This window comes from Piliocolobus tephrosceles, chromosome 7, assembly GCF_002776525.5.
Source record: "Piliocolobus tephrosceles isolate RC106 chromosome 7, ASM277652v3, whole genome shotgun sequence".
NCBI lineage: Eukaryota > Metazoa > Chordata > Mammalia > Primates > Cercopithecidae > Piliocolobus > Piliocolobus tephrosceles.
Window position 1 is genome coordinate 59,623,877 of NC_045440.1, and position 12,354 is coordinate 59,636,230.

At 37.2% G+C, this 12,354-nt stretch overlaps 1 protein-coding gene across 1 annotated transcript in view; it reads right to left on the minus strand.

Annotated features, from left to right (window-relative positions):
• Positions 1-12,354, minus strand: part of TOX (thymocyte selection associated high mobility group box) — a 311,594-nt gene that overhangs the window by 18,928 nt on the left and 280,312 nt on the right. Inside the window, exon 6 of the mRNA XM_023222364.1 lies at positions 2,469-2,549. Within this exon, the coding sequence (XP_023078132.1) occupies positions 2,469-2,549 (81 nt within the window). The remainder of the gene's footprint in view (positions 1-2,468; positions 2,550-12,354) is intronic.

Consider the following 12,354-nt stretch of genomic DNA (forward strand, 5'->3'; position numbering starts at 1 on the left):
CAGGCTGGAGTGCAGTGGCTGGATCTCAGCTCACTGCAAGCTCTGCATCCCAGGTTTACGCCATTCTCCCGCCTCAGCCTCCCGAGTAGCTGGGACTACAGGCACCCGTCACCTCGCCCGGCTAGTTTTTTGTATTTTTTAGTAGAGACGGGGTTTCACCGGGTTAGCCAGGATGGTCTCGATCTCCTGACCTCGTGATCCGCCCGTCTCGGCCTCCCAAAGTGCTGGGATTACAGGCTTGAGCCAACGCGCCCGGCCAATGTCACTTCTTTAAAGAGGTCTTTGCAGATCACCTAAGCAGAGGCCTTGCTTGATCTCCTCCAGAATACTTGGATTCTCAAATCTCAATCATTTATTAGTTTATGTTTTCACTAATGATTTCCCTTGACGAAAGAGAAAGTTCTTCAAGTCTAGGGAAAGGATGTGCCTGTTCTCCACAGCATTCTCTGAGCCTGGCATAGTGCTTGGCACAGAGCACAAGCCCAGGAAGATTGGTCAAATGAATATACAAACGGAAGGTGGGGAAAAAATAGAGCTTGGCTGGCACATGGTGGTTCCTGGGAGTTGTAATTATGGAATATATCATGTAGCATTTTCTGTTTGTCCCTTTAAATCTTTTAGAATAGGGAAATAATTTATAACATAGTAAAAAAATTATAATGTAGAAAAAATATGTTTAAATATGACTGGTTATTATTTGCCTTGTCGTAATTAAAATGGAACAGAATTAGATTTTTATATATGTGATTATATCCTTGGGAGGATAGGCTGGAAAATTTTCTGATGATGTCTAGAGAGTTACACGCCAAATATCCACTCACGTACAATATCGGAGGGTCATTTTTTTTAACCTGGAGAGGATGTTTGTAACTTGCCTTCAATTTGTATACACACAATAGATAGTTGTACATAAATAGATATTCAACAGCTCCAGCAAAATTTCTACTGCCAAAGAGAAGAAAAATGTCAGAGTAAGCTGTAAAAAAAGTGCTGGGTTTTTTAAATGTAGAAATGGCAATTCACAGCATTTATACAAATTGCCGTACACTGCGGGTTGCAACTCTGAAACTGAATAGTAAGAAAAGTTGCAGCTAAGAGCAAATCTGAGGACACTTGTTTTGAAAGTAAAGGCTTAGTCAGTATCACAGCATTCTGGCAATCTGCATATCATTAACTAGTGTGCTTTGTATTGGGATTGAGACTTCGTGTATTGATTTTCTCCTATGTAAAGTGCTCTGACTAAAACTCTATTTAAAATCTTCAAAAAGAATCTGATCTTGGATGAAATAAGGAGAATTAACTTTTTTAAAGCCCCGCTATGTTTTTGGTGTAATTATCTGTTAACAATATCCACACGATTATTTAATCCAATGGCTGTATGGATCTAATATTTTACACTTGTTAGGTTATAATTTTATGTACATTCTATGTAATATATGCAGAAATGTGAAGTTGGTATCAGCAGAAAATATAAATAGCTTCAGAAGGAGTTAGATAAATTAGAAAGTGTGAGATAATACAAAAAAAGCTAGAAATTTTAAGGTAAGTTATACCTAATAAGTTTTCTCACAGTGCCATACCTTAGAAGTAGAACATAAGACTGGATTAGACATATAGTTTACTGAAATTTCTTGTGAATTTGTACTTTGGGCTCTCTTTTCTTCTCTGCATCAGTATATTCAGTACGTATCTTCTTCAATAAAACATAATTTATATAATTATTTTAGAGTTACAATGAGTCTGGATATTTGTGAATGAGAAAAAACGTCTTTTCTAAGGGGAAATGGGATGAAGTCCAGAGCCCCAGACCACAGTGAGCACAGTAACAGCCAATTTGGGACTTGAGAAAACAGTGTCTAGTGCTTACAGACTCAGTCTATATTTCTGAGGTTACCTTCGGAAGAATTCCATACAGGAAACTGTATCTTTAATAACATGAAACCAATCAGAGTCAACTCTTGAGTATTTATAACAGGAAGAACTAGTGTTTAAGATATTCTAAATCACTAAATATTTTTAAGTGGTGTTTTTATTTTCAAACAAAATGATGTGATTTATAAACATTTTTGGGGCCTGCTTACCTCCTAATGCTGCTGTAATGAGTCTAGAACTTACAGTTGGCATGTCCTCAGTAAAGGCCAATGGCATGGGGGCCTGGAGGCAATTTAGGAAGGGGATATGGAGAAGTAGAAAGTTGGCTTGGGTTGAAGAATGTACTGTGACTAATCCACACAACCAACCATCCACAGGTGGACAATATATAAGAAATGGCCCAGGGGATGCTGCTCTGGTCTTTTAGAGCTGAACGAATATTTCCATATCATATAGCTTTGTTTATAATTTACTTTTTTTCCAACAAAGAAGATTGCGCAGAATTGTTAAAGTGGTCTTTTATGCCTTTAAGTGACTATCAAAATCTGCCCTGAGATAGCCACAATCCGTCACAATATCACAAAACTGCACGTTACCTTGGATACAAGGCTGGCTCTGTATGCTGCAAGTTGCTTCAGGTACTCCTTCTTCGCAGCCTCGGTTTTCTTTTTATAGACCTGCAACAACAGCAAAGAGTCTTAAATTAGAAAGTGCATCTGCTTTTGTTTTCAGAGAAGTACAATATAGAATGATAATTGCACACGCATACACACTTATATAATAATATATATCTCCTCAAAGATTGTGTTTTCTTACTGAAACAGATTTTTAAGAAGTATGGCAATAGACTAGATAAGAAAAAAATTAACAACAGTAAAACTTTACACCTTTACATAAAACATATGAAAGGATTTATCTGGGTAGCTATGAGTGTAGAGGTAGTTGGCTTACAAAGATACTATTGATGAAGTTTCCTAGGGAAACCACATGTGAGTAAATAAGGCATTCATATTTATATAATGGGCACATAACTCCACAGCGCATTCACATCCTGATATATATACTCCATGCTAAATACAAAAACAAAGACAGAATTTAAAGATGACAAATCAGTTTCAATAAGCAAATCAAAGGAGACAGAATGGAGTTTGCAGGTTCATCATTCAGTTAAGATTTGGAGCCTTGAAGTTCTATTTTCAAAGACTCAGGAAACAGTGATGGTGATTAAGGACACGTTTGGGAGAGGAAAAGGAAGCCCAAGTGGCTGTGGATTGCATGCGTGCCCTGCCCTGCAGTCCACTCTGGTCGTGTCCTTTCCAAGAAAAACACTGGATGTCATGGGTCTGTGGACACCTCATTTTGAAAAGGTAAAAATGTTCCGAAATGAATTTCAGTTTACAGAAGCTTTCTATTTCTGAGAGGGAATCATCTTGAAAATAAAAGCAAAATCATCCTAAATTGAGCAAAAGTACTGAAAAATGACTTGCTTGTATGCTAAAGGTCACATCTCTAAGTTAAACAGTGAGCAGTCATTAGAGTTGAAAATGAAAGATTAGCAAAGTGAACACACATGGCCGTCTGCTACCATTAAGTTGATTCTTTCAAGGCTTTAGAGTATACTTTTGGCAATCTTTTGAAATCAGCCTTAAAGAAGAAAATATTTTTCATCCTTCACTGTGTAAATGGAAATGTATTTTCATTGATACAGCTATTTTAAATTTCCCACATTTTGGATTTTACAGCAGGGAATAAGACTTGGCTAATATTTTGTAATGCTGAGCTCAAAAACAGACACACAGATCAGTATTGAAAAGTGGCTTCGGAATTAGTCAGAGTAGTTAAATATAAATTATGTCTAAAGACCAAATATCTGCTATTTGGCAGCAGGGGTCAATTTATGGTTTCAAATGCTGACTGTGGTTTGCCGAGCCCAACACCAACTATGAAATTCGAGAGGTGAGAAATATTATTTACTCATGAATATTTTAATTAAAGCAGAACATTTTACTTAAGGTAAACAAATGACTAACCTTGTCAACAGAATTATAACAGGACTCTATGAAATGAATGTGCTAAGTTTTCTCCTAAAGGGAGGGCTTCAGCCTTGACTTCTGTATTTGGCATTTTGGTTTAATAAAAGCCAAGTAAAATAAGGAATTAAGAATTAGTACAATATTATCATATAATCAATGTTCTATCTTACTAAGTATGAAACTACAGAAACTTTAAAAATTATATTTCAGTTTTTTTTTAAGCAAAAAACCAATAAATCCTTTGGTTCAAGTACAGGAGTATTCTAAATTTACTGAGCTAATTATTGGAAGTCAAATTCAAATTCTTTTTTGGAAATTCACACGTGAAAACAAACAAACGCTAAAGTCGAGTAAGTGCCTTCGAACAGTATGATCTGTGTATATCGTAAGCCTCGGTGCAGCCATGAAACACAGCTCTCCTGCTTTTCATTGATTTATTTTTTTCTTGAGAGACAGATTTCTGTTTATAGTTTTTCCTTAAACCTCTTCTCAAAGACATAATTTATAATTAATGACCTTAAACTGACAATGTTTACATTTGCTTTTAATACCTTAAAACTGCTTCAAGAGGGTTTTTCTCTTACAGAGATAGAAATCCTATTCAGGACTTTGAAGCAAACATTTAGTCAACATGTCTTTTATGGTAATGCATCTTTGTATACCCTAAGCATTTCTATCATGCTTTTATTGATATGCTACTCCAAGTGACTCCCATTCAGCTAACTAGGATATGTTTTGCTTTCAAAGGCAAACAGAATGCACTTTGGTCCATAGCATCGCCCACAGTGGCATTTTTTAAGTTGTGGCAGATAAGACAGTATTGCCAGATGGTCTGACTGCAGTATCTATCATTTTTCTCTCATTGGTTTCTACTGAAACAGCAACAGTGTGACTACGATGCTATCCCTTTGTTGAGCTCCTGGCAGTTAACATCACACAAAGTGTTAACTTTCCTGAAATTTGTTGCTTAACAACCAGGGAAGAAAGGTAGCTAACTCCACATGTTTCAGGCTGCATGTGCCCCCGGTTTCCCTCCAAAATCGATGTTGTTACAGGATACCTGACTAGCATGCAGAGTCCCCTGTTTTCTACAAATGGCTCCCTATTGGCTATTGATGATTGGCTATGTGGGATCATCGTATAAGTGCCTAAATACCACTTTAGAAAAGAGTAAACTCATCATGTCACATTACATGGATTGATGGATCCACTCTTTCCTGAATAGCTGCAGATGTTCAGAGGGAGAATTCAAAGGGGGGTCATTTCAGAAGGTAGATTCCTGTAATTGTGTTGAAAGGGGAGTAGCCTGGACCAGAATTAAAATCTGAGGTGGTCTCCTCAACAGTAATTAGCACCTCCATCTTTGAGAACTACCTGATGGCTCCCATTTTATACACTCCGTATGTCTTTCCGATGTTACCTTCTAAAATTGGACAAGGTTGTTGCTTGAATTCTATATCTAATGGAAATGTCTGAAGAAAGTCCTCAAATATGAATGAATGATGATACATAAAAATTCCACATGCAGGTGAAGTAGGGGAAATCATTTAAAAAAAGATGTTTAAAAATTTCAGTAAAAACATCTCTCAAAAGCATTTCAAAGCCTCTAATTATGGATGAAGAAAGTCCTCTGCTTGCAGAAAGCAAAGATGTCCCAGGACGGCATTTGGCAACGAACAACCACTGCCACGAGCAAATGCACCGACCTTCTAACTGACAAGGATGGGTCTGATTTATGTCAAAGTTAAGTTTAGGAAAGAAACAGTCTCTCACTCTTAGGGAAAGACAAATATTTTAAAGGTATGTGATTCATACAGTAAATATTAGTATTTAGTTGAGTTACAAAATGGCTTCCAAATGGTTCACAGCTGTTTGAAATAAAGTACAAAGTTGGCCAGATGAGGATTTAAAAATCATAATACATCATTTATCATTTTCCCCCACTCATCCAAACACTTTTGAATTCATCCTGTCCTAACTGAGTTATATGCTGTGGTTTGTTATTCCAAGAAAACTACCATATCCCATCTAAGGATTGCATCTCAGTGGTTAAACTGAAACATATATAATGGCTAAACTAAACCATACGTAGATAGTCATCAAATAGCAGTTCTAGAGAACCCAAATCCTGTCGCATGATCTAGTGATTCACTGAGGCATTTTTGAAATGCTCTGAATACCAGCTTGTACACATGTTTTTATAAGCTAATAAACCCTAATTGAAATCAGCAGTTCAATATCAACGATATGACAAACTCAAACAGAAAAAAATTTCTCATACAATTTGTCATTTTCCTTTTACTTTCTACTTCTTCCCTAAACAAACAATCCATCCAATTCATACAGAAAAGCAAAATCTTATAAATACCATTTAATTCCTTCTTCCTTCCTTCTTTTCTGCTCTGGCCCTTAGTAAATCTCTAGCCATAGTTTATTTCAACAGTCTTTACAATAATAATAAGAAAAAATGTAAAATTCTTCCCGTTCTGGATTCTATCCAAAAACTAAAGGCATTTTTCATTCTGGGTAAGTTCAAATGTAGTTTTTCCCACTACTATTTCATATTAATAGAAAATCCTTAGAAATGTATATGGAGTAAGAATTTAACCACAATTCCCTGCAATATATTTTAGAAATTTAAAATTCTCAGCTTCTTTCAAGGCTGTTGCTATTTAGGTCAGTTAGAGCAAGTGCATCCGTATTTTATATGGAACTTAGTCCATTTAACTTAATGGTTAAATGTCCATCTTGTATAACTCGCTCAGCATTTTCTTAGGCTCCAAGGTCTTTAGAAAGTGGCATTCAGAGGATTGAAAACATTATACAATGTGACAAGCCTCTTGCTATGGATTCCTTTTGAGGACTGTCTGACCCATGTAAATGGTCTCAGCAAAATTGGTTTGACCCGTTTCTGGAATGGTAAGAATCCGAACCGAGGTCCTTGCCTGAAAAAATGGCTACAAAATACATATCTGTTGATTTATTAAATGAAGGTGACTAAGGAAAGTATGATGTTGTTCAATTATGGTTACCAATCTATTGAGTGCCCAATATGTGCCTACTGTGGTGTGAGGCACCGATGTTATACAATTAAAATAAAAAAGTAATTAAAAATTATGCCTCCATTGTGTGCATTTTGTGGATCATGCGCTCTCTCTAGATATTACCTCTAATTCTTTCAATAAAAATGTTGCATTGGCATAATGCATATGGGATAATCCCCATTTTGCAGATAAGAAAACAGACTAGAATGGGTAATTATTTTACCTCATATATTAGAACAGGTATATGGTAATATGGTAAAACCATGGTGTGAATAAAATCAGTCTGCTGTCAAATGTTCCATCTTTGTTTGCTCAGTGGTTTCTCCTAGCCATGAGAATTCCTTTTGATTCTTCTCTCAAGACACACAACTGCAAGGCCTGGTCTCTTTTGTTCACTGCTGAAGCCTCAGCATGCTTGGAACATAGTAGGTGCTCAGGAAGTATTTATTGAGCATATAATCAATCCATGGTCTCAGGTTTCTCCTTCTATGAATCAGCATTAGCATGTGTGCTAAGGATGAAACTGAACTGCATGTTCGAAATTACAATGTACATCAATGGAAACAGTGGACTGATACACAGATATACAATCCACCCAAACATTTTTCCAATTATAGATAAAGCACAACAGACTTCAATGAGTATTATGTTCGAATTATTTTCCCGCCAACATCATGGAAAATTTCAAATGAAATGTCTGCTCCCATGGTGTCTGAGCATATGAATATTTGTATATGTGTAAAACAAATGCTTACGCCCAGGAAGACATGCAAGAATCACATTTATGTACCAATAACTGTATGTATGGATATATATATGTAATAAATATATACAAATACCTGAATTGTACAAGTATGCTCACCATTTCTTGTAATAATTTTCATTGCTCAGTTTCAAATTTGTGTGCATATGGACTTTGCTTACATTCTCCAGTTTTTAAGTGAGCAACTGTTTTACATATCCTTCACTCCTAGCTTTTAAAAAATTGGGAAAACGCTTAATGTTTATAAGAAAACGGCCAAGATAAACACATGTGTGAATCCTATAGTGTGACAGGATTTTAGTTAACCTTAAGTATTGTTGACATAAAAGTCCACATTTTATCAGAAGATAAGGGGGAAAAAGAAACCCCGGCAGCATTATGTAGTGGGTGTCTGAGCACCAATGAGGAGGAAATGATTTGATTCTGTGGGCTCAGAGGATTTGTCAGCTGCCTCATAAGTATAATTCTGGCTCTTCATATCCCTGCTGCTTCTAATTTAGCAGGACAGGCTCATAATTGAAGCAAATTAACTATTTACACTTGCCACTTCTACCAGGGAAGAGGACACAGCAGCAGGAAAGAATGAGTAGGAAATTACATTCTTCCCACTTGTGTCAGATCTGCCCTTATATAAACACATTAACAGTAATTTCATGAGGCGTCAAACATAGGAATAAATACTGAGGAATAAAATAATGAGGTGTTGCTATTCAGCTGAACTGCTATGGCTAATATCCTTGGATATGAATTATGCATCCTGAAAGAAGGCATATGTTAACAGTATTCAAACAGTTTCCCTGCAAGTGAGATCTGCTCATTAGGTTCTGGATCTCTAGGTAAATCCACTCTCCTCTTCCACGACAGGGCTAGCATTTACAAAAATACACGCTCTGGGCACCGTGGGCTGTGGTTTCTCCTGAATACGCTAAACTCTGAATAGGCTTTCCACTCCATTTTTAGCAAAACAGCATGTTTATTTAGCTCTTTGGCTGCAGCTTTAAAGCCATTTAATGTAATGTAAACAAGAACATTTTGTTTGTAATTTGCTAAATGTCTTACAGCCCGACTGTGTCTCCAATTAGGAACTTAAGGTTCATTTAGTCATTTACATCTGGTTCTGATTTAAGGTGACTTTCCTTTTTCACTTAAGAGCCGGCTTGCCGTGGCTAAAAAGGACCCAAGAACACTTTATAGCTCTTTGGACCAACCCTTTCTGCTTCAAAGTGGGACGAGCTCTTTTCTTTTGTAGGGTTTTATTTGTTCTGTATTGTCACTGTGAACCCAGATCCTCCACTACAATGACCAGAATCAGAGAGTTCAGAAATAATGGAAGTAGACAGGAAATTTAGCTGGGACCTCATAAAAAAGATGCTGAGGGTTGCTGAAACTCCAAGGATCCTAATACAAAGGGTGTGATATTGTTAACTTATTATTTTTCTTTCTCTGTAGGTTCCAGTCAGTGAAAGATAAGTAGCAGAGACCAACATCACAGCAATACTTATGTTTTATTTCCTTCTCCATCTGGTGCCTTTTAAACAACTTAGTATGCTTCTGAAATGGGCTCTCCATTGTCTTACGAGTCATTAGCATTTAAAACCCCCAGTTGGAATCCCAAACACAATTCTGCTCCCATTCCAGATTCAGTACCATCTTCCAAAGTATTAAAATGGGGAGATCTCTGATATGTGCAGTTTGTTCAGTGGCTTTGGTAGGAATGATTCATAAGGGAGGTTTTGTGTTCCTCGAGGATTTTTATCACTTCTTTCAGCTTCCTTTTGATTTCTCTTCTTTGAAAGATTCTTCACTGAAACCAAAGTACATATTGTTTCTCACTCACCATGGATTCTGAAAATAAAGATCTGCCCTTCTGCAGTGGCTTCTTACTCCCGCCTATACTCCACAATGAGGAAGCATGTGATATAAACACACAGCAGCTCTATTAGTCATGTTCCCTCTGGCTGTCAAGAAAACATTCAATTGTAATCTCACTAATAGCCGTTTTTCCTTAGATATTGTAATTTTCTGAGGCCCCCAGTAAGTCATCAATAATTTTGTCCATTTTTCCCAGTTTGTGTTTATATTTGTAGCTGTTCATAATTGTGGGCTATGATGACAACAGGATTTTGGAACAATTGTGGCACATGAAATCTTAGCCTTCCACCGGAACCAGCTGCCTACACAATGCCAACAGCATCACATGGTTGGTTCTGTAACACGCATATTTGTCCAAAATTTTGAATTTTAATAGTATGCCTCGAATCTGCTCCAGGAATGTTCTTTTAAAAATACATAGCAGTATGTGTGCTCCCCAACTTGAATATTAAATGAGAATAAAACACAATTAATTTAAGTTTGAAACGGAGATATTATTGTGTGTTGGCACAATGAGTTAACATAAAGGGAGAGAACAGGTGGTAATCTACTATTATAATACTTTGGGATATTTTGCTGAAATTTTCTGGATGCCCAAATGTGCATTTCAGGCAGGCACGTTTGCTCTGCTGATGACTCTAGCAAACTGCTAGAGAACGGCTGCCGCGAAGCAGCAGAGCGGTGGCCCAGCCGGTGCAGTGTGCTCCCTTTTGTAAGCAGTGTCTGATTTCATTAATTTGACCCTCTCCCTGCTTGGTTCTGGCACAGGCCGGCATCCAACGTGTATCCTACACCACATCTTTTGGCATAATCTGCAGCCTCACTCTCTTGATTAAGCAAGATCATCTTTTACTTGCAAATGATAGGCTACATTGGACTTCTGCGAAGTCAAAGGAGCATGCAGCATGGGGATAAATCATTTTAGAGTGACCAAAACTGTTTTGGTCATCCCAATGCCTTGTTTCGGTAACTCTTAAACAAGTGCTCAAATTTTAAAATATTTACTTTTGTAAGATAAAAAACTTATTTCTCTCAATCTTGGCATAATTGTTTAGTAACTGGATTTTGATTGAGAAATTGCTTTATGATACCAAATGATTTATATGTCAACTATTATATAACTTTATCCTTTATAAAATGAATTTGCTCTCCCAAACCCTATTTTCATTGAGAGACAACCCAAAGGTAGACTCATTACAAGTTACTTACTAAACTAGGCAACATATGAAACCTGCAAGAGAGTAACATACAAAAGAGAGAGAGAAAAATATTTGCCATCCTATGTATACAGTTAAAAAGCCTTGCACATAATTGTAATTATATCCACATTAGGGAGACCGGCCTTGATTCTGGATGCCAGAATGGTAAAATGGGAGTGACTTCTCTTTTTAACATGACGGTAGTGAATCTCATACTTTTGGGATCTGTAAATAACTTTGATGGTCAGAAAAAATGAATGCAAAATATTCTACCTTAATATTCTCCTCTTGCTATATTAAAAATAAAGAATGTGATAGAATTAGTGGGACGAAACCTGCTGCCTGATATTTACTGCCTTGAGGAACTACCTGATTTTCATCATAAGAACATTACTCTTTTCCATCAGAAACATGAGAACAGGGATTTATTTTTTAATATTGACAATGTAAAGAACCAATCATGGGCTAAGGAAGGCCTTTGCAGACATCCCTCTTTAAAAACCACTGCTCTTGAATATGGAAAATAATTATGAAATGTAACTGGGGTCAGACGATAGATAAGAGAAGTAAGGTGAGTGGCAGAGCAGGCGATTGATGTTTCCGGAAATGAAGTGTTTGGCAAAGTAGACACTAAAGAGGCGCAAATGAGCCTTGAAACAATACTCCCAGTTCAGTCACTGAGTCTTAGGTAGGGAAGAGGGGCTGAGCCTTCACAGGGGAATCATGTGTCTTCAGATAAACAAGAATTGCTGTACCCAATCCCTAGGGAAGGAAATTGCTTTTGGGATGCTTTCTCCAGGAAATTTTGTCTCACAAAGCAACAAAGTTTATGGTACTGAAGCCAGGTGCATATTCAAGAATGCACAGAGGGCTTACTGGAGCAGAGAGCGAGCTACGTCTTCATAGGTGGCATCATAGGTGGAGCAGGGAGGCCTTAAGGTGACATTAAGGGAACAGGGAGGGGGCTGGGATTGCTGGTTGGAATACACTTAGTTTCTCATTCAGTGAGGCTCTGCTGAATGGAGAAATGAAGTCATTGTACAATTCGCCCTGATTGTCCAACATCAGTTGGGAATCACACCTCAAGTTTGGCAGCATGAGAGCAAACTGACCCAAGTTAGAATAGAAACTAGCTTTAAAATTCTGCATTAATACGTTAGGTTTCAATTAGAATCCCATAATACAATGTCAACTATCCTCTTATGGTGAGTGGGCATTTTAATTGAGTGTGCAGAGAACGTTTCGGTGGTGTGTTTCCTGTTCTTAAAGAAAACTCTTGCAACACAGAGCTCCATATGGCAGGCCTGTGTTTTCCTAGGACAGTACCCCTTCAGGCTGGCAATCTTGAAAAGGACGTAGGGAAATACGTAGAGATTTCAGATAGCAGAAGACAGTTTTGACTTACAGAAAAGAGAGAATGGAGGGACCTGGAAGAGCAAGTTCTATGTTTCCTTAGCAACTGGTTTTGTCATTATCCCCATCATTGATTTCATAGGGTTTGTTAGGAAAAGCATTGTAAGTTGAGTGACAAGTTTTATTCATGGTAATTCTATGTACCAGGTAAGTAATTG